General features: G+C 33.5%; 1 protein-coding gene and 1 long non-coding RNA gene across 22 annotated transcripts in view; one reads left to right on the plus strand and one right to left on the minus strand.

The window, feature by feature from the left end:
* LOC141416890 (uncharacterized) overlaps nucleotides 1–23569 on the plus strand; it is a 609433-nt gene that overhangs the window by 161879 nt on the left and 423985 nt on the right. The gene's annotated exons all lie outside the window — the stretch shown is intronic.
* The window catches only part of Msr1 (macrophage scavenger receptor 1), a 77119-nt gene that overhangs the window by 30962 nt on the left and 22588 nt on the right, over nucleotides 1–23569 (minus strand). Inside the window, exons 5-10 of one of the 3 annotated variants that reach the window (XM_074054734.1) lie at nucleotides 21966–22152; nucleotides 14337–14417; nucleotides 8548–8637; nucleotides 4143–4196; nucleotides 2181–2242; nucleotides 916–2098 (exon numbers count right to left, since the gene is read on the minus strand). In XM_074054734.1, the coding sequence (XP_073910835.1) occupies nucleotides 2211–2242; nucleotides 4143–4196; nucleotides 8548–8637; nucleotides 14337–14417; nucleotides 21966–22152 (444 nt within the window). In that variant the 3' untranslated portion in view covers nucleotides 916–2098; nucleotides 2181–2210. Of the gene's footprint in view, nucleotides 1–915; nucleotides 2099–2180; nucleotides 2243–4142; nucleotides 4197–8547; nucleotides 8638–14336; nucleotides 14418–21965; nucleotides 22153–23569 lie in introns of those variants that run through there. The other 2 variants (XM_020167487.2, XM_020167486.2) reach the window with 2 other exon arrangements.

Consider the following 23569-nt stretch of genomic DNA (forward strand, 5'->3'; position numbering starts at 1 on the left):
AAAAGAACATAGCAAAAATTCATTGTGACTAGCATCAGAATTTGAAGCAGATTTCTTTTCATTATACATTATTAAAGTTGGTATAATTTATGCATTCTAACTGGGTATTTGGCATCTATTTTTATGTAAACAGAGAAGCAAAGTCTTTCTGCCATAATTCAGAAAGCTCAGTTTAGTATTTCACACTTAACAATCTATCTTCCATTTGGAATGTGAGATGACTTGAGAACCGAATCCCTTGGAATTATTTTTTAGGACCTCTGGGATCAGGGCCACACCCTTGGTGTGGTCCACACCAAGGGGAGGCCTGCTGGTACAAGAGTCTACTCTATATACTCCACCTTCAGTGCAGAGTGGGATAGGAAGTTACAACAAATACAACCATGGACAAAGATGCAATTTACCTCTAGATGTTTGCACTAACTATCTGTTCAATGTTGCTAGATTTCTAATGCTGAGGACTACTTGGACCACTGGTTATTCCTTCCTTTTTTCCTCTGGGAATTGTAGTGTCATGCAGGCATAGAGCTAAGTGCCATAGACAAACCTATTCTGTAACAACCTTTCTTGGAACTACCTCAATAGAAGTGTCTTGGGCTTAGGCATTGTTCTGCAGAACCCAGGTTCTTGTTTAATTAGTCTGACATTTTGTTTTCACCTCTGAAGACAGCTTTTGGTCTTTTATTTGCAATCTGTTAAGTTATTCATTGATTTGTGATCTGGTCACACTTGTGTTGCTCTTTCTAACATAAAAATCTTATTCTCTAGCCTCTTTTTTTTCCTCCCTGGTACTTATTTGGCTCCTTGCATTTTCATTCTGCTTTCTCTCCTATTCTTTTGGTAGATTTAAAATGTCTGCATTTTGTCAGTAAGAAACAGAAGTTTCAGTTCAGAGAGACCACTGTGAAACACACCTTATGACTTTAAAGCAGTTTATGATTTTACAGACCATCGTCATACACACAAACCATCTCATCTGGTCCTCACAACAACCCTGTGAGGTAGGTGTTGACACAACCTTTTGGCAGGGTAGGGGATGAATATGGAGAAGTACAACTTAGAATTTTGCTAGCATTTGATGCTGGGAACCTTGGGACTATGTGTTAAAACTTAAAGGAAAGGAGACTTGTGAATATGTAGTGTTAATCCAGAGGGAAGCACTTAAAAATAACTTGGAATCCCGTATCTTTCCTAATCCATTTTTTTTTTGGTCTGCCTTTTCTTACTTTTCCCAATTTTTAAAAAATTTCCTTCCCTTTCTTTACCTATGCAAAATATTTTCAATTTCACTGGAATATTTCTTCTTCTCTAGGATCTCAATTTAAAACATAAAATGCAAAGTGTTTTTCTGGAATAAAACATTATCAGCACAATTTTTTCATGATAAAGGTGTTTCTGTTTGAAATGAACAAGTAATTTAAGAAAACACATTTTGGGTTTGGTTCAAATGTGTTGAGTAAGTTATCTAAGATAACAGGGAGGTAAGCAAAGAAAATCAAAATAAATCTAATTTTGGTATTTGAAGGAATTAAAAAATATTGCCTTGAACACCTATACAGCCCTGTTCTCCAGTATAGTTCTATATGCTATAAATGCCTGTTTATTTGTGTGTTTCTCTCAGGAACAGTTGTCTCTGTCAGGACAGAGACAATATCTATCTTACTCACTGTTATGTCTAACTCCAGGAGGTACATAGTGAATATATGCTAAATGAATGAATGAATGGATGGATGGATTTTCTGTGTCATCCCTATCCCTGTTCAAAATAATTTTAAAAATACATATATAATCAGTATACATGAAATTTCTCCTAGAACCCAATGGGTTGAAATAGATTCAGCCAGGTTGGTGAATGGACAGCAGTGGGCAGCTGCCCTGGAACCTGAGTATGGACTGTAGCATCCCACCAGTCAGCACAAGGGGCCTAGGGTACTAGAGGATAGAGGTGAGGGTAGGGGGAGTGGGGAATGGTATGAACATAATAGCAGAGACCCAAACAGCACCAAGGATCAGGAGAGGAAGCCATGTAGAAGCCACAGGAACCAAGGTCATTTGAAGGAGTCGAAAAGGGATCTTGGAAGTCAGTTCTATTGATGACCTGTCCAGAGGTGAAAGGCTTTTTAATGAGATGGTAGCACTGGATGTCCTGCCCAACCCACTTGATCTTAAAAGTGCCTTACCCTAATAGGAATGGGAAGTTGTACTAGTCCTCAAACAGGACTTATTTTTTCCAGTTTTACTCCTAGTAAAATAATTATTTTTAGTGAAAGAAAGCTAAGAAATACTGGTATTATATTTTTTAAATCAATGATTACAACTTAAAATTGAGATTTTGGCACATCAAAGAATTTGTCATAATCTGTCTACATAAAAGAGGAAATCAACTTTATTTTTATTATATTAAATTCATATCCAAATCATAAAATATATATTAAAATGATTAAATAACTTTTTACATACCAGAATTAAAGATGGTGAATCAGTCACTTCAGCCTTTTTGGAGCCATTTGCAAGAATCATTCAATTATAAAATGCATATTACCTGTGAGCCATTGATTCTACTCTACTGAGAAATATTCTCATATGATCATGTATGAGAGTGTTTTATATAGCATTGTTTATTAAAGCCAAACCAAAGCAAACAAAAAAAACTAAGTGTTCAAGACTATGGGACTGAATGGTTGTATAATGATAATTACAGTATAGCTGTATGTTGAAATAATGGGTAGTCACTGACAGAAAAGAGGTAGACAATATGTAATGACAGGGACAGGTGAGTGACATGCTAACCTAACCTGAAATGCAGAGGCTATTATGTTAGATGTGCATGTATATGTGTCTTTCTCACTGATGGAAACATGGAGTTGGTTTATATACTCTTTTTGAAGTAGGCATGGAGAAGAATCCAGAGGCTACATACACATATACCCATAAATAGCTCTTACTACTTTCTCAGAGAAAGGATGCACATAAACTCCAAAATAGCCATGAAAAATCCATAACTGACATTTCTAAACATAGCTGAAAAAATGTTCCAAGCATATGATAACCTCAGGTAATTGAAAGTATGTGGCTGTTCAGTTTTCAAACTAAAAAAAAAAATAAATTCTTTACTTGCCAGACTCAACTACAGTCAATGTTTAGAAGCTCAGAGAAAGCTTCAGGGAAAGGAGATAAAGAAAAAAGATAAAGAGTAAAGGTAGAGATAGATAAAGATACAAGTAAAACTAAGGTGAGATGTGAGGAACTCAACTGAAATTAAGTGGAGTGAAAGGAAAAGAATAAAGGAAATAAAAAGTATGCAGCAGGACTGTAAATGTGGCTCAAGTGGTAAGCCCCTGCTTTGCAAGCACAAAGCCCTGAGTTCAAACCCCAGTTTCATTACAAAAATAATAAAACCTCAGTTTCATTACAAAAATAAAAAAAAAGTAAACAGCAGGCAAGCGGGACCATCTTTAAAAAAATGGACACTAATGCTTGGTCTGGGCACATGAAGATTAACTATTGCATGGCAAATTGATGATGCTTTGTCATATTTTATTTTAAGGTCCAATGTATAGACTCTACATTACAGCATGAGGTCTGCATTCCATGGGCAAAGGTCCCTATTGTGAAATCTATTCTGTTGCAGGTTTGAAAGTCTAAGATATAAAATAGGACCATTTCAAGTTTTTAGTAAAATAAAACAAAACAAAACAAAAAAAACCCAAAAACATCCTGGCCATCAGAGAGTTGATCTGTCAAGGTTCTTAGGTTGTCCAAATTCCTATGTATTAGGTTTTGGTTAGCTCACTTAGTAAGTAAGTAGGCTATAACTGTTTTCATTCATAAACTTGATTTTCCTTTGGTGGATAGAAATTGACTTGAAAATTGAAGAATTTTCTGTGTGGAACTTTTAGAAAATAGTACTCATCACAGAAAACAGAATACAAATGAGCAGTGAGATTGAAAGAGTTGTATAATTTAGTCTATTTGTTTTACTACAATTAGCATGTTTCATTTGTAGAAAACTGGCCGGCTTCCACACACTCTCTATGGATCAATATGGAATTTCTTGACATTTTTCTCAGGTTCAAACCACTAATATCACAATCTTATTTATTACAAAAATGCACAAAGGAGACTAGAAACTACAAACTTACCTAATGTGCTTCCACTCCCCCTTTCTCCCTTTTGGCCTTTTTGTCCAGGAGCACCTTGAAAACCCAGCAAAAATGATGTCAATGCAATTCACAATCCTTCCTTCTTTCCCTTCCTTCCTTCTTCCCCTTTCTCTCCATCCCTTTCCTCCCATTTTTCCTTTCTCCTTCCCTTCCTTCTCTCTCTTCTTCTAGCCCTCTGTATGTCTCTGTCTTTCTCTCCCTCTCTCTTCTAGAGATTGAACCCACGGCTTTGTATATGCATATATACCTACAACCTTGCTTTAAATGGAGCTAAGACTTCACAAAATATCAATCTATGGAAACCTTCAGTTATTGAAATGCAGTAGTAATGTTCACATTAATAATGATGGTTATCACAATCAAAACACGATTATGAATGTGATATTATACTTTCTCAAATTATTTACAAGGGCATTATAATGTCCCATTAACATACAACAGGCAAAGCCGAAGGGTAAGTAGTTTGTTTTGTGCTTATTTGTCCCACTTTTTCCTCTTCCTCTGACTGATTTCCTCCCACCTCAGGAAGGTCAATACTTTTCCATTTCATCTAAACCTGTTCTTTTATTCTGATTACAATTTGTAATTTATCTGTTTCATTGTACATTCCTTTAGGGCAAGGCATCTCAAAGACTGGGCTGTGAATGAATTTCTGGGATTGTTGTGATTCCTATGACCTCATTCCTTGAAGATGATAAAAAGATTCATGGAGAATTCAAACCTCTAGGCTGGTCTCTTTGGGCTTTAAACGTCTCTTCTATTTTCAGATGCATGTGGTACAAATATCCTATATGAGGATCAGGGCTAAATAAATGTGGAAGTATTGCTGGACCTCTCTCTTGCTAAGGATTGCTACTTCAGCCATAGTTTAGTTTTTTAAAGGAAGTACCCAGGAGATACTTCTTTAGCACCAGCAAGAAATTTTATTTTGTTTGGTTTTTTGAAAAAGGATCTTGCTATGTTGCACAAGCTGGCTTTGATCTAATGATCCTCCTGACTCAGCCTCCTAAGTAATGGGATTATAGGCCTGCATCACCACACCCAGCCCCAACAAGCAATTTTAATACTGTCAATTTCATCTGTGGGAGTGGTGCCACTCTTGATTATTACTTCATCCTCTAACAGGCATCAGATATTTATCTTGCAAATAATTATCTTCTTAGCACAAATGTAGGTGTGATTTTAGTGATCTTTCAAAGTCAAATTCATTGCTCATGTTTTTGATTTTGCCTACAAAATCAAGCATCTCTGTCTTTCCATCCAAACTACATGAGAGTATGCAGTTTATAAATGACAGCCTTTGGAATTATGCTAATGAGTTTAAAGCTTTTGTCTTGAATGATTCTTCTCTTCCACTTACTAGGCATGTGACTGAGTAAAGTTTAAACATTTTTGAGCTAAAGTTTACTCTTCTACAAAATGAAGAAAAGTACCTTCCACTGTAGAGTTGCTTAGAAAATTAACAATGTTCATAAGGCACTTGTCCATAAGAGATGGCAGCTACTTTTTTGCATTATTTCTGTTTTTCATCTGCCATAGCTTCACTAGACACTGATGTCTGTGACTATAGTATCAGTAAGTGAAAGATAAGGAATTTTTCGTATCACTTCGCTTTTTTTGCATGATCATTTTAAATTTTATTTTTAAAAATTAATATTAATTTATTTTGGGTTTCTATAGCTTATTTTGTCTTCTTCTGGGCTTTGTTTTAAATATTTGTCTATATGTACATCTTACAGAAGATTTCTGGCCTCTATCAAACATTTAAAAATGTAGCATAGTGAGTAGCATGAGAACTGAAGCATTTAAAAAGTATAAATTGATCAAAATTAAGTTTTTAATTTGAAGATTTAATTAAGTGCCAAACATTTCTTATCAGAGTACTATAAAGAGAATTTCAAATTCTCAACTAGCTTTGTACAATATGGTTATATTTTATATCATTAAATTCACTTATGAATTATGATTGAGTCAATTCAGGTACTATTAAGTTGGTAAAAAACTATTATTATCTCAAAGTACCCAAAACTTGCTTTATTTTTTTAATGGTATGCTTTTTTATGGAGTATAGGGCCAGATTTTCAGATTGTTCAAAAGGAAAAGTCTAAGAAATTAAAATAGTGATAATCTGAGGAGTTTAAAAGAAGGTGAAACTGATCAGTTCTAATTCCTTACAGAGAAGATAATACTCAGCTAACTTCATATTTCAGCATTAATTTCACAATTAGGAAAGACAGACACTGTGCATAAAACTTTAAAGTCTTTCACACAGTAGCATCTTGGATCCTGGAGAATAGAAATAACCATGTCTCAGTGTTCACTTCCTTAACATTTCATGTTAGTTGAATGCCTAAAACAAAAATCTTACTTTGCTTTTGCCAGGGATACTAAATGACCATTACTATTTGGAATACATCATAAACTACTACACAATTTTTATATTAAACTTAGAGTACAGATAAAATGTTTTTCCTTACTTCACAGAATTGTTTTAACTGTTTTGAGATTTATAAGTGTCTTTACAATTGTATCAAATTTACAGTTTTAAATATATTTGTCTATTGAACTCAAATTGCCTATGTAGGAAAGTGAGAAATCCCTGAGTGACATAGATAATTTCAGGCAAATTAAATAAATGCTTCCCATATTGCTAAGTGCCTGATTAAAGCTAGGTGCTTTAGAAGTGGTTGGTTCAGAAATATACCACTCATTTCAGGTAATCAAGTCTCTAGTGGAAACTAATTACAGGTTGCTTATTGGTGGCTAGCAGATTTTTCTCCAAGCTAATTGGCATCAATATAGTTCACATACACTGATATTATCAGCAATAATGCAACATATTTACTACAACTGCTAAAATCGAAAACACTGACAACGCCAAATGCCAGCAAGCATGTGATGCCCAGGAAATCTGCATATATTGCTAGTTGGAATGCAAAAGAGTCACTTAGTAAGGTAACAGTGTCCTACAAAGCTGAATGTATGTTTATCATGTGATCTACCAATCACTCCTAGGTAAACTCTTTTTCTGGTTTTTTTTTAGAGATAGGGTCTCACCCAGGTTAGCCTGCTACTGTTAATCCTCTTGTCACAGTCTCTCAAGTGCTGGGATTATAAGCCTGCCCCACCATTTTTGGACTAGGTAAACTCTTGTCTACATAAACAAACATGCTCATGGAGGCTAATTGCATCTTTATTAGTAATTGTCAAAATTTGGAAGCAACCAAGATGTTCTTCAATAAGTAAATAGATAAATTATAGTAAATTCATAGAATGGAATATCATTGAATAATATAGAGAAATAAACAATCAATCCATGAAAAGATACAGAGAAACCCTAAATACTTATTTCTAGGTGAAAGAAATTGGTGCAAAGATACAAAATACTGTGTGATTCCATACAGTCATTCAATGTGAAATTCTGGAAAGAGTGAAATGATTCATGTTTGCCTTGGGCTTTGGGGAGTGGGGGTAGTGGAGCATAGGGGATCTTTAGGGAAGTGAAATTATTCTGTATTATACTGCAATGATAGATACATGACATGTGTAATTGCCAAGGCCCATATAACATAGAACAAAAGAATAATCCCAAATGTAAATAATGGGTTTTCATGAATAATAATGTATCATTATTTGTTTTCATTGCTTTACACTAATGCAAGATGTTAATAATAGAGGAAACTGTGTCAGGTGAGTGGTACATGGGAACTCTCCACCTTCTGTGCAATTTTTCTATCAATCTAAAACTGCTCTAAAAATAAAATTGATTATAAATTACCTCAATAATATGGATACTATTCTCTTGGTAATCATTTACTTTGAAATTAGGGAATTTCTGTCTTTTAAAATTGCTGTGGAAAATATTCAATCTAATTTTTGACTATTAGAATGATCAATGGAAATATTATCATAATGTATACATATGTTAATATACTGACCAATGTTGATTATTAAGCACCAATAAGTAATAGCAGTTTATTTTGCCTAAGATAGGATTCAAGGTTATCAGTATTTTCCAACTGTAACTTGGCAAGGTTTGACCAGTTGTGGTTAAAGGGTTATTTATACTTTGCTTGTTTGTTTTTCTTTTCCAGTCTTTCCACTCTATTTGTTCTAAGATAGATACCATTATTCATGGTGACTTATGATTGTGTAAAGTATATAAATCCTACATGTTTTTGTAAATGATTTTCCTTTAGGGTCTAGAAACTTTCCTCAGGTGACAGAACTCAGTTTCAAAATGTTTCAGATCACAAAATAAACCTTTTGAGAATCCTACTATTAATATTATGATAGGCAATTTTTTTATCCAAGATTTGAACAAAACACTGTTTGTCATATGGTGTTATTTGTATATTCTGTAACAAAATACACAGTGTAATACCTGTTCTCCCCATCTTTCCTGGTGGTCCTGAGTATCCTGTACGTCCAGGAAAGCCAGGTGCTCCACGATCGCCTTTAAGACCTGGAGAACCTATATGGTAATAAGGAAAACAAAACTGTATAACAATTCATTTTCACACCAATTTGAGGATGTGATGAATTAATGTGAATTAAATAAATCTCCAAATGGAGGATATTATCTTTCCTAAAATTTCATGTGTTCCACTAAAAGATAATATGAATAATAAATGTAAGCATTAGTGCATTGTAGATATTCAATAAATAAAATGTAGTAGAAATAAAAGCACATGAGGAAAAATGTATTAGAGTTTTAACCAGAGGCTGTGTAATCCATCAGGAAACATCAAATGGCAGATTTTGCTTATAGCTGAGAACATAACTTGCTGAAAATTGAATTTTTAAAATTTACCTTAGTAAAAGCATGACACAAACATGAAAAATATCACAGAGTATTTGTTTTAAAAATGTGGTCCTAGTTCTTGAATAAACTTTCTGTTTCATGGATCTATTTTTGCATATTCCCCCATAATCCTAAATAATGTCAATACTATAACTCTCTCCTTCTCTCTCCACAGATTATTTATGGGTATATGTAATCTCTATATACAAATCCAGGATTTTATATACTTAAATTTAAACTGAAAATGACCATTTCTTTACCTCATATCTCTATAGTGACCCCAAAAAGCTACACATAAAAGCAAATGTTATATTCTTATGGAATAAAATATTTCATTCTGGAGTTCAGCAATTTGAGACAAACTAACATCAAATGGTTTAAATGCCTTATTTTTCCTTGTTTTAAGTGCCATTATCAGTTCACAGTGATCCCATTAATCCAATTTTATGTCAGAGGAGGCACATTGAAAAACTGATTATGCTTCTTTCTCCAGTGTCAGCCTTTGGAATATTGCCTTTGGTGTATAAGATCCAGGAGGCAGAATGTATGCATTATTTGAATCATTAAAAATATTTTATTGAGATTTCATATAGATACCTAAAACTGATATGTTTCCTCTTAGAAATTTTCAGTTTAAGAAGCATATTACTATAAATAGTTAAGAAATGTTACCCAAAACCAGTATAAAACTTTGATTCCAACAGAAATCAAGCATGTACCTAAAAAAATGATAAATAATGTGATAAATTATACTTAGAAATATTAAAGTCAGGACATTACATTTTAACTCAATTTAATTACTCAATATATATTGCTTTGTATATATACCACATTGTATGTATACATATACTTATAGTATATAGTACTATACCAAATGTACTATATACTTTGTATATATATTGCCTGGATTTTTCAGCATACAGTCTAATATGGCCTAATATCTGTTCTCAAGATAAGCTGATAATTCCTTCATTATACAGTCAGACCTCTGCACTTAAGAGTTATGGAGAAATGTTATGCTTTAGATAAGGGGTGTCCTCCAAATACCTTACACGTTGAAGGCTTGGTCTCCAGCTGGTAGTGCTATTATGAGGTGACTGGATCATGAGATGCTAACCAGATCATTGGATTTATTCATGGATGATGTCATAGCTGAAAGGTCTATTAGGAGGAAGTGCCTACTTAGAGGAAGTAGGGTTTATGTTTCAAGTCGGGATCTTGTCCTCAGACCCTTCCTCTCCCCCACTCTCTGCTTTCCAAAGCCATGAAATGGAGCAGTTTTGCTTTACCATATACTCCCTGTCATGGTGCTGTGCCTCATCACATCCCAGAAACCACAAAGCCAAGTGACCACAGAGCCAGTGACTTTGTCTCTGAAACCTTGAGACAAAGGGAATCTTTGCTCCTCAAGTTGTTTTTCTTAGGTTTTCACAGTGACGAAAGGTTCACTAACACAAAATCTGTCACTCAAATTTACAAATAAAAGCACTAAGTTCTTTTGTTTTTTAGCAATTTTGACATTTTCCCACTCTCATAGAGTGCCACTCACAAGTAACTCTCATTTCTATTTTCTCTCTTAGTTCAACAAATATCTATTGAGCATATATTTGTGCCAGACTGTTTATTCCTAGAATTTATAGCATTCTTGTCTAAACACATCTTTCGATGTGAAGACATAGTAGAGAGACAGATGGTGAGAAAAGTAACAAGTATACTAAGAAGGTAATTTTGAAGATTATGTAACTGTGGAAAACCTGGGGGATGTAATAGATACTTTGTTATCTGCTTTAGAAGAGTGGAACATGCTGATGATGGCTTGTTGATAACATTGCAGTGACATTCAGAATGCAGCTGCTTATGAATTATGGTATGGTTTCCACAGATGAACAAATAAATCCACAAAGGAATCACCTGGGATACGTTCATAGAAATCTGTAAATCATTAGACTATTGTGGGAAAAGTTAAAGCAGATTCTATCTGATCTATAGAATTATGTGACTTGTTTGCTTAATGATACTTGACACGTGTCCCCTAAATGTAGCACCACTGTTGGATTTTATTCTAAGACACAAGATTCTCTGAATCTTTCAGGGGAAAACTGGTTAATTTTGTACAATAGTTCATGGCAAGAATGAAGAGCTTGGCACCAACTTCAGATTCACGGGCAATGTGAGTACAAAGACATAGACCTTCAGCAATGGAATGCTGGCATTCTCAAAGAACTAAATCTGCACTTGTCAGCAGCAGGACCAGAAAGCAGAGAGATTAAACCATTTGCATGAGGCTGGTCTGATAATTGTTCACATATCTTAGGTTCCCAATCTCTGGTCAGGCTTCTTTCTGAGGTCTAGCAGGCTGGTTAAGAGAATGGCCTCTGAAATTAGGCCCAGCTGGGTTTAAATACTATCTCTGATACTGACAAGGTGAGGATTAACCTTGAGAAAGTCATTTAACCTTCCTGTGCAATCATAAAACAGGTGTATTATTTATTCATTCATACATCACCAGTTTGATTTAATAATTAAGTGAGCTAATAAATGTAAAACACTTAGAAAAGTTCCTGGCATGTAATAAACACAGCATTATTGTTCCTCCTCCTTCTCTCCTCATAATACAATCATTATTTTCAACAGCCTTTCATGAAGGCTGATAAATTTAGTTTAATTTAATAATATGTACATAGTTATTACTGATGGTTTTTTGATTCATTGGAACTATATATTTTTTTACCTGTCACTTTCAATAGTCAGGCACAGAGCGCCTGCAGCTGAGTAGAGGGGTGGAAGAGCAGGCAAAGAAATATATCAACATAAAGACTAATAAAGTATGGTTCCTGTCTTCTAATACCCACAGTCAAGCTGAGCTTTATTTTTTTCCAGAGGCATAATTCTTACGGTATAAGAAAAGTACACAGCATTGGTTGGAAATGAAAATTTTGCAACCAGGAGAGCCTTCTATTCTCTCTCAACACATCTTTTGGAGGCACTCCACCTCTCTTTCAAGGTTGGATTACCTTGTTATTTATCTCACTGAGTCCATTAGATGACCTACAAAAAGATTCCTTCAGAAACTATGCAAGTGGCCCTTTCCTGAACCATTTTTATCATGAGAAAAATTGACCCATAATTGGCCTCCAATAGGATTTAAGATAAGATCAAGTATCCTTGTCATGACATTCATCTCTCTTATGAAATTACTTATCACATCTACTTATCTGTAAGTTCTGTGAAGGCAGATACTTCCTATCTGCTTTCTTCATTATCCAATGGTGTTGCAGAACAAAAGACACTGGAAAAGTGCTCAGTACATGATTTTGAGTGAAAGGGGATAGATCAAATCCCTTGCATTCTTCCAAGGAAATAATACTCTAAAAAGAATTTCCATTTTATTCTTTTTAGCAAAAGCATATTTTAGCATAATATCTACTTTAGCACATGAGCAATAATTGTAATATATTTACTGTATTGATGATGTAAGACCATTAGGGTAACTGCTTAATTTTCTTGGCTGTTTATGACATGGTTTTGGGTTCAGGTGTTTGATTTTATGAAGCTGAGTTTAATGGGCTCAAATGAATGTATTTGTAGGGACTTAGGAACTTGTTCAAATCAGAAAGTAGAACTCTTTGTGTGACTGCCCACCATATACTCTTTACTTTCTGAATTCAGTATTAACTTTGAGAGAATTAGGCAATATAGCAAGCAAATAAACAAAATACAGAAATTACATAGGAAGAATCCATTAGAAGAATTGCTGAGTAGTTTGAATAGTTTTGTTACCTTGCACCAAACCATATGGCAATCTGATAACCTGAAAGAGTTAGTTTTTCTCTCCAGCAACTACCTACCTACCTACCTAAGTAAGTAACTACCTAACTCTTTCTTATGAGGGAACTGGATAAAACCTATTTGTGTAAATAAGCAGGACCAACAGAAAGAAAGTAGAGAAAAGAAGCTTTACAATGGTGTTGACTTAGGGCATTAACAAGAAGTTGAGAACTTTAAAATCCCTCTTTGTATCTCATACATGCATAGTTCAGAAAGAGCTGCCAAAGAAGTTCTCAAAGGGAAGCTGTCTGAAACAAGTTGTAACTCAGACTGAACTTCTGTGGTTGAGCTATAAAGCTTTGACGATTATGATTTGCAATGGAGGAGAAACAGGTACTGACAACAGTAGTTCTGGCAGCTGGTTCTAGAGTAGAACAGTAGTTCTATAATGGTGGTTACTTCCCTGCTTATGACATCAATGCACCATTATTAAGATCTGCTGAGCCCTAGTCAAGTAGAAGGATCTTTATGAATAAAATTTTTTGCAGATGTAAAGGCACACCAATACCAAACTCACTCTCTCACTTTCTACATACACACACACACGTGCGCACACACACACACACACATATGGTCTTAAAATATTTAAATATATTTAATTTTTTAAGATAAATTTTATGTATCTATGTCTATGTCTATATTATTTTTAGGCATAATAATGTAAAGATCTTGCAGGTATCAAATTCATGCTTTTCATTTTTAAAAATTGTTTTTCTGATATGAAGTCAATACATTTAGCTAATCAATAATTGATCAGAAAGAAGAAAATTTTATATGAAGAAAAACAGAAAAATAAGATGAAATACAAGGTATTCAGATATTTTTTGACAACTCAGACAATTCTAGTTATAATTAAACCACGTGATGTATTCTATGCTATCACACACCATTCGGGGCATTTAATTTGTAGTCCAGTATGGCAGGACAGTTGTTATTGTTATTCTCATTTTCATTTTTTTAAGAGCAAAGAAAGTTCTTGTTCTCTCTCCTTTTTTATGTCTTCTATCATCTTCTTTCAAAACATTGCTTTCAAGATTAAAGAGAGTGCAGTAAAAGTCATCTATGTTCTAACCAATATTTACTTTCAGATTTTGTGAGTTTATGCAGATATAGTCTAGTCAAGGAATATATAAGAAATACGTTCCAATACTCCCTGATTTATATGAATGTAAGTTTTGTATCTTAAAAGGCAGATCATGCAAATTTGTTCAATATGAAGATGATTTTCATATTCTCTTTCACACTGTATGATGTTTGTTGTCTATGATAGATATGACTCCCCTTAGACTCATAAGAAACTCCATGTTGTGACTCTGGCTAAAGCATCTAATTTTCTTCAAAAGTCAAGGGTCAATGTTTACCTTCAGCATATTCTATGATTACAAATACATGCATGATTAGCCTGGTAGAACGCTTACTATCTCCTCCAAAACATACACATATAAACCACAGGAAACAAATAACTATTCTCCTCTATACACATACATGGATGTCATTACATACATTCATAGTATATGATTAAGTATTTAATATTACCATACCTTTTTGGCCTGGAATGCCTGGCAGACCACTTGCTCCAATGGGACCTCTGTCTCCTTTTTCACCTGGGGGTCCAGGAGGACCTTTAAAAAATTACAATTACTGACATGGTATTAAGTGATTTGTCATTTACTAAGACAATTATATAAAGAAATCCAAAGCCCTTTATTTTTTGTGCAATAAGGTAGAATGATAAGATTGACCTCCTTCCTAAATGGAAGAGTACTCTGCTATTGAGTACTGTACCTCTACTGTTAAGGGTAATATAGCCCCAAATTAAACCACTTACATGTGCTAAATATTTACATACGGCTTACACTTTTCTAGGTGCCAAGAACCTTGGGAGTGAGGGGAAGCACAATGTCACAAACCCACATTAGTATTGTGCATATACTAAGCCAATTGCATTGTATTGCTTTAGACACTGTGTAGTAACAACACGCATTGAAATATACTTAATAATGCTGAACAAACAGGGTAGGGGGAAAAGGATAATATGTAAAAGCACACTGAACTGTAGAGCTGCCCTTGTCCTCAGCCTACACGTAGCAATAACCCATACCCTAGTAACTACAAAATCTCCAGTTACTTTTCCTCTAAGTGGTGCTGGGGATCAGGCCTGATGCCCTGAGCATGCAGGCAAACGTCTTGCTACTGAGCTACCCTAAAGACAAATGGCAAGAAGTTCACTTCAGCCCTGCCAATATACAGTCGTGACTGAATATTGAAACACTAACCAAAAGACTGCAGGTAATTAAAACTTTTAACCAAGAGCTTGGCCTTGAATGTGTAAATCTCAATGCAGAAACATAAGAATTATGAAAAAGCAAAGAAACTTGACTCCTCCAAAGCTAACAACGTACAGTAACAGACACTAAGTATATGAAACTCCAGACGAAGAATGCAGAAGAATGGTTATAAGAATGACCAATAAAATTGAAGATGACTTGTATAAACACCTCAATTCAAATAAATTGATGAAAGAATTCAGAGAGAATACAAATAAACAGCTGAATGAAATAAAGAAGACAATGTAAGGTATGAAAGAGGAATTCAATCAAGATACAGAAATTCTGAATAAAATCAAATTGAAATTCTGGAAATGCAAAGTTCAATAAGTCAAATAAAAACTTCAGTTGAAAATCCTCTTCTGTAGATTGGATCAAACTGAAGACAGAGTATCAGGTCCTGAAGACAAGGTAGATATACTAAAACCTTCAGAAAAAGAAAAAAATAACAAAGTATGAATGGAACATGCAAGACCTGTGGAACACCATTAAAACACCAAAACTATGAAACATGGGCATAAAAGATGGAGAAGAGGTGGAAGTTAAAGTTGCAGAAAATATATTCAATAAAATACTAGGAAAAAATTACCAAATCTTGAGAAAGTCATCCAGGTACAAGAGGATTTTAGAGCACCAACAGATAAGACCAGACAAGAGTCTCTCCAAGGCATATTATAATTATAACATGTATACAAATTAAGAAAAGAAGAGTGAAAACTGTAAGAGAAAAAGCACCAATGAGAATAACAGCAGAATAATACCAGATTATTCAACAAAAACTCTAAAAGCAAGGAGGGCATGGAATGATGTATTTCTAGACCTAAAATAAAATAATTTCCAACTTTGATTACTGTACTCAGCCAAGCTATCCTTCATAGTTAAAGGAGATATACAAATATTCCATGATAAACAAAAACTAAAAGAATTCCTGACCACTAAGTCAGCATTGCAGAGGAAATTTAAGATAATCCAATACACAGAAGAGGAAGATAAATGCAACAAGGAAAATATGGGAAACAATAAATATCACTACATTAGTAGATAGGCAAATGAGGATTGAGAAAGAATCAAACATTACAGAGATAACACAATGACAAGAATTACTACATAACTTTCAAAAATAACTTTGAAGTTAATGGTCTCAGTTCTCTAATCAAAAGACACAGATAGGTAAGATGGATTAACAAACAAGATCCAACTATTTGATGCATATAAAAATCAGAGACAAATGGAGGCATAAAGTGAAAAGTTGTAAAATGATCTTCCAAGCAAATGAATCCCTGAAGCAAGTAGGAGAAGCTATACTCATATTTGACAAAGCATATGTCCAATAAAATTAATCAGAAGAGAAGAAGGTCATTTTATATTGATAAAGGGAACAATCCACCAAAAGGCAATAACAATTAAAAACATACAGGCATGAATGGTTGGTACACCCAGCTTCATTAAACAATATTGACGTAAAAGCACAGATATACACCAATACAATAATAATGTGTGACTTCAATATCTTGCTCTCACCAACAGGTAAGTCATCCAGACAAAAACTCAACAAAGAAACTTTACAATTAGACATAGATTTCTTGGTTCATGTTAGCTAAGTAGATAACAACCACTTAAAGATATCTACAAGAGCAAAGAGATTGAAGCAGTAAAAAAGAATCTCCTAGCAAAGATGAGCCCAGGGCTGGAAATCTACCAGTACTTTAAAGGAGAACTAACATCACTTCTTCTCAAACTATTCTATAAAATGGAAAAGGAAGGAATGCTTCCAAACTCATTCAATGATACCAGTATTATCTTGATAATAAAACAGAATAAAGACACAACAACAAAAAAGAAAGAATGAAAAAGAAAAAGAAAACTATACACCAATTTCTTTGGTGAACATAGACACAAAAATTCTCAATAAAATACTTGCTAATTGAATTCAACTGCATTAAAAATATCATGTACCATGATGAAGATGGTTTCATTTCAGGCACATGAGGATAGTTCCTCAAATGGAAGTCAATAAACATAATGCAGCACATAAACAGCAAAACAAATAAAAAATCATGTGACCAGCTTAACAGATACAGAATAAAACCTTTGACAAAATCCATCATTGCTTAATGATAAAAGCTCTGAAGAAACTAGGAAAAGAAAGAAAATATCTCAACATAAAAAAGGGTATATATTACAAACCTATAGCCAACATCATTCTAAATGAGGAAAAACTGAAATAATTTTCTCTAAAGTCAGGAGTGAGACAAAGGTGTCTGCTCTCTCCACTCTTACTAAATACCTTTATTGAATTCTTACCCATAGCATATGGGAAATAAAAGGATATGAATAGGAAAGGAAAATCTTAAATTATCCCTATTTGCAGATGATATCAGCCTATCCATAAAAGATTCTAAAGTTTCAACCAAAAAACTCTTAGATCTGATAAACACTTTGGGCATGTAGAAGGATAAAAAACAGTATTTTTCTATATAACAACAATAAACAAGCTGAGAAAGAAATCAGAAAAGTAATCCCACTCATAACTGCCTCAAAAAATTAAAAACCAAAGAGTGAACTTAATCAAGAAGATTAAAGTTTAGTATTTTGAAAACTATAAAACATTGAAGAATTTGAAAAAGTCACTAGAAGACAAAAAGACTGTTCATGGATTGGCAGAATTAACATTGTGAAAATGACTATACTACTGAAAGCAATCTATAGATTCAATGCAATCTCCATCAAAATCCCACTGTCACTCTTCACAGAAATAGAAAAATACATCCCAAAATTCATATGGAAACATAAAAGACTGTGAATAGTCAAAGCAATCCTTAATAAAAAGAGAAATGCTAGATGAATCAGAACACTTGACTTCAAATTATAATACAGAGCCATAATAAAAAACAATATGACAAAAAATGACAACTGGGAAAAAAAAGAGACCTGTGGACCAACAGAACAGAAGAATGAGTAATAATCACATGTGGCAATAGTCATCTGATTTTTGGCAGAAGTGTACATTGATAAAAAGACAGCCTCTATAAGAAATGTTTCTGGGAAAACTGGTTGGAGACCTGCTGAAAACTGAAACTTGACCTTGTACACAAATCAATTCAAAATGGATCAAAGATGTCAATATAAAACCTGAAATTTTGAAACTGCTATGGGAAACCATAGACAAAACACTCAAAGTTATAGGCGTAGGAAATAACTTTCTGAATAGGATTCTAATTACTCTTGAAATAAGAACAAGAATTGGCAAATAGGATCGCATGAAATTAAAAGATTTCTGTACAACAAAGAAAACTACAACCAGAATGAAGAGACAAGTCACAGAATGGGAAAAAATCTTTGCATCAATTTATCATACAAAGGATTAATATTCAGAATATGTAAAGAGGTCAAAACATTAAGCACCAAAAGAACAAATACATGGGCAATTTACTAATTGAACTGTCAGTCCTCAAAAGAAGTACAATTGGCAAGTAAATAGATGAATAAATGTAGAAATCTTTAACATTCTTAGCTATAAAAGAAATGCAGATTGAAAGGAAACTGAGAGGGCTGGTGATGTGGCTTAAGTGGTAAGAGTGCCTGCCTAGATCTCACCCCAGTCAGAATGGCCTTCATCAAAAAATCCAAACAACAATAAATGCTGGTGAGGATGCAAGGGAGAAAGGAACTCTTATACACTGTTGGTGGAATGTAAATTAGTGCAGCACTCTGGAAATCAATATGGAGGAATGATCTTCTAAAAATTAAAACGAGAGCTACCATGCGATACTTCTCCTGGGTATATATAATGAAGGAAAGCATGCCAACATAGAATAGAGACACCTGCAAGCTCATACTTATTGGAACACTATTCACAATAGCCAAGCTACGGAATCATCCCAACTGATGAATGGTAAAGAAAATGTGGTATATACACACAATGGGGGATTATTCAGCTATAAAGAAGAATGCAATTCTATGTCTTGTAGAAAAATGGATGTAACTGGAGATTATTGTGTTGAGGAAGATACACTAAATTCGGAAAGATATATATTGCATGGTTTTGCTCTTATGTAGAATCTAGATTTGAAAAAAAGTTAATAATAATATGACATGATTGTAAAAGGGTGACTGTTGTGGGCAAGTTAACCCGTAGGAGAAAGGAGGGAGAAAGGTGAAGGAGATGGAGAAGAGTGAATATGGTCAAAGTGCATTACATATATCTATGAAAATAGTATAATTAAGCTCACTAAAAACTATTGAAAAGAGAGGAGAAGGAAGATGGGTTAAGAAAGAGTAATAGAAGGGGTGAATTTGATCAAAGCACATGATATCCATGTAGGTAAATATCATAATGAGACCCCTTTGTAAATTAATTTATGTTAATAAAAATATTATGAACATAAAGAAAGAAAAGAACAGTTAGAGGCTGGAGATGTAGGTCAGCAGAACACTTACTTAGCATGCATGAGGTCCTGGGTTCAATCTCCAGCACAAAACAAAAACAAAACCAAATAAAATCAAATTATACTATGTAGCCCTTAGGGATTTCTTACAATCTTTTCTGGTCAACACTTGGATTATCAAACTTGTTGATTTTCCTACGAGTCTATGTAAAATGAAATCTCATGGTGTTCCTAATGTCTATTCTTCTAATTTCTAATAAAAAGGATTAAAAATCATGAAACACAGCTTAAAGGATATGGAAATTAGAATGAGAAGATCCACCATGAATTCAATTTTATTTACAGAGTAAAGGATAGAGAGAATCCTGATGAAGTGTTATTCAGAGTCTGAACCTAGGGGCTGGGTGTATAGCTCTGTGATTCAGTGCATAAGGGTTCAATACCCAGTACCAAAAAAATAATGACAAAAAAAAACCAAAAAGCCAAAACCAACCAAACAAAAACAGTGAGTCTGAAAATATTCCCAAATTGATGATAATTTTAAATTCATGAATCTAGGAAGTACAACAAATGTCAAATGGATAAATTCTCAAACAAAATATGGAGAAGTTATATTGCAGATATTAAAGAGAACTACAGGTAGATTGGTAGCAGTCATTTTTAAAGCAACAAAGAAAAGAAGAAGCCAGGGGAATAATTTCTCCAAATTTTATAGTTGGCTTTCCATATTCCCGCTTCTTTATTTGTGAAGTCAACTAACCTCCCTTGATAAAAAGGAGTAACAGGGCAGTGTGGCTGGGCAGTACTTCAGTGATGGAACACTTGCCTAGCATGCCAGTGCCCTGGCTTTATCTAGCATAAAAGAGGGGAAGGGATTGCATCTGTACTGAACATGCGCAGACTTCCTTGTCATTACTCCTCTAAGCAATACAGTATAACAACTATTATACAGCATTTACATTGCATTAGGTATCATAAGTTACCCAGAAGTGTTTCAAACTATACATGGCAATGTGTAAAAAAATTGCATGCAAATAATATTTAACTTTGTATAAGAGACTTGGGAATCTATGGATTTTGGTATCCATGGATATAGGTATCCCATAATCACTCCCTACATATACCAAAGGATAACTGTACTCACAGAAATAAGCACAAGGAAAAAACCTTTTGGTTTAACAAATGTATATGTAGTAAGACAACTTAAAAGATAAAGAACTAAAAGGTGAAAACAAAGTCAAAAGACTTCATTAAAAAAACTTTGAAAAGATGCACTTTAAGGAGAAGGAAAATGGTTTCAGAATAAATGGCTGAGATAAATTTAGGCACAACCATTGGTTATCTCATGAGCAAATCTGCGTAAATATTGTTTTGATAAAGTTAGAATAATAATATTGACTAAATTCTTGGTTGAAAAAATCTATAAAATAAAAATGAACTGTATTCACAAAGTGTAGGAACTACAGTTCCTTGTATATTTCAAGGCTGTGTATTAAAATGCTGGTCAGTCTTGGACTATGTTAGAATAAATTTCAAAAGCAGCAGTCAAGAGAATAAGAATACACTGTGCCTTTTCTTTCTTCTTTTTCTTTTTCTTTTTTTTGGTGGCACTGGGGTTTGAACTCAGGGCCTCATGCTTGCTAGGCAGGTGCCCTACAACCTGAGCAATGCCATCAGCCCACCAAACACTTTTTAGAAGCTTTGATGTGGAGAAAAATTCACTAAAAGAAAAATCTTAAGCAATCCAAAATCAGACAAAAAAGGAAAGCAAAAGAAACATGAACTGGAAAAAGAAAAACAGTACAAAAATAAGATGATAGAAATAGATGCAGTGAAAAGAGAGTGTCAACTTGTATTAAATAAAAAGCTAAAAAGTAAGCATTCTTTGCAAAAGACAAACCTAAAACAAAGGGTATCAGAAGATTCAAAGTAAAATATGGAAAAATACAAAATGTAAAAATAGCTAGAAGCTGGTATAAAATATAATTTATATTTATTTAAACATTAGTAAGATTCTTCTTGTTTTATTAACTGGAAGTGAAGAACTGTCGATTGACAAATTCATTATTTTGGAGAATTCAAAACTTTTAATTAACAATATAGTTAGGTAAGCAGCAAGAAAGGATCTGGAATTAACAAACTGAATTTATAGTCATGCAGAGAGCTTTGTATTTAAAGAAAATTTATATTGGTCTTCAGTACCTATGGGATATTCCTAACAATGAAAGATTCAGATGCTGAAAGACATTGTTTATCCCTCTTTAAAGGACATGAGGCTACTGGCTATCATACCAAGTCTTGATCTAGTCTTAAGAGTCTTTCTTCTATTTTTTTAGTAAAGAAGCACTCAAAAACTATTTATTTTAAACCACAGAATTTCAAGTACCAGATATATGTATATATTAGTGTAAGTGCATTTTAACATGCCAATTTCTAGAGGAAGGATACATTTTACCTTGAATTAAAGTGATATTTCTCAATGTCTGCGAATGTTCCCAATCTTTCAGTCTGAGGTCATTGGTGATGTTATTCAATACTTTCACTTCTCTTTTTATTTCCTGCTCCACGTGTGCTTGTTCTTCTTTCATAGACTGAATTTCTGCTGACGCATTGTGCACATGCTCCTGTAATTTACTGATTTCCTGTGAAACAGTCAGCACCCACAACTTTTGTTATGCACATAATTATGAAACGTGCAAATTCATGAAGTCTTGAAAGTTCATGCTTTTAAAGAACATAAAACAGTACTGGAATATTACAGAATATGAATATGGAATTTAGAAAACTGTCTTAAAATTATAATTCTTTGGTTGTGAAGTATTTCTTTCTTTGAGTAAATGGCTTAATTTTGACACATACCCAGACAAAACAAAAGAAAATCCATTGAATATGTATCTAAAGTATGCTAATATATATATTCCCAAATATACAGATGTTAAAATATTAAAATTAAATTTAAAACTTTCAGGATTGTAATTTATCTGAGGTGAAATTTCTTCAGAGTATGTTTAGTGGTATTGAATTTTAATTCTATGAATTTGATAAATTTAATATGAAATTGATGTACAGCAATAATCAAAGATTAATGTTGCAATTCTCCATAATAATGAAAATTAAGGATTTTAATATTCAATAGAACTTTAAAGTAGCATATTAAGAACATTTACTTTGAATTTTTATTGCCTTTGTACTTGAGGCTTCTATATTGTTTTATATTATCAAATGCATGCATATTCAAATGCATGAATATATCTGGTGAGAGTACACACCTGCAAACACATGAGAGTGTGTGAACAAAGCAGAAAATAATTCAATGTTGCGTAAGTTTTTACTCAAAAATATACTAAGGATATTTACCTGTTAAATACTTAAAGACTAGCTTATTTTCAATAACTTAGTGGAATTACATTGCCTGAATTTTTCAAAATTTAAGATATTTATTGATAAAGACTGAAGCTTTTAAACAGTGCTGCAGTGAACACCATTTATATAGATTTACATATTCATTCAAGTGCTTACTTCTATTGGACAAATTCCTGGAAATGGATTTTGCCAAAGGGATCTCACATTCCATTATTTCCCCAATATTGTCATTTTAGCCTCCAAATGTATGTTCTCTCATTGTGTATCAGTACCTACCTTTTGCCCCCCAATATAGGTGCCATCATATATTTTTGTTTGTAGAATAAATGTAGACATATTATAAATTATTGCTACTTAATTTGTTTTCCAAATTATAATGAAGTCAAAGTATACAAATACACCAAGTTTCTGACCATTAATATTTTCTTTATCACTTTTTTTAGATCATTTTCTTAATTTCTCTTTGAGAAATCTTTTTTTCTTTTCGATGCAGCAAATATGTTTATCTATTCTGGTAATGTTTTCTTTCTTTCTGTTCTTTTTTATGCCCTCCTATGTCTTCATGGTATCCTTTATATTTTTATAAGCATTTCTCTATTGACCTGCTGAGAGATTATCACTTCCCATTTGCACGTAGAAATAAGTCAGTACTGTACAACTCTTTAACCCAGATATTAAGAGAAAATTTTCTTTGGC

Source organism: Castor canadensis, chromosome 14, assembly GCF_047511655.1.
Source record: "Castor canadensis chromosome 14, mCasCan1.hap1v2, whole genome shotgun sequence".
Lineage (NCBI taxonomy): Eukaryota > Metazoa > Chordata > Mammalia > Rodentia > Castoridae > Castor > Castor canadensis.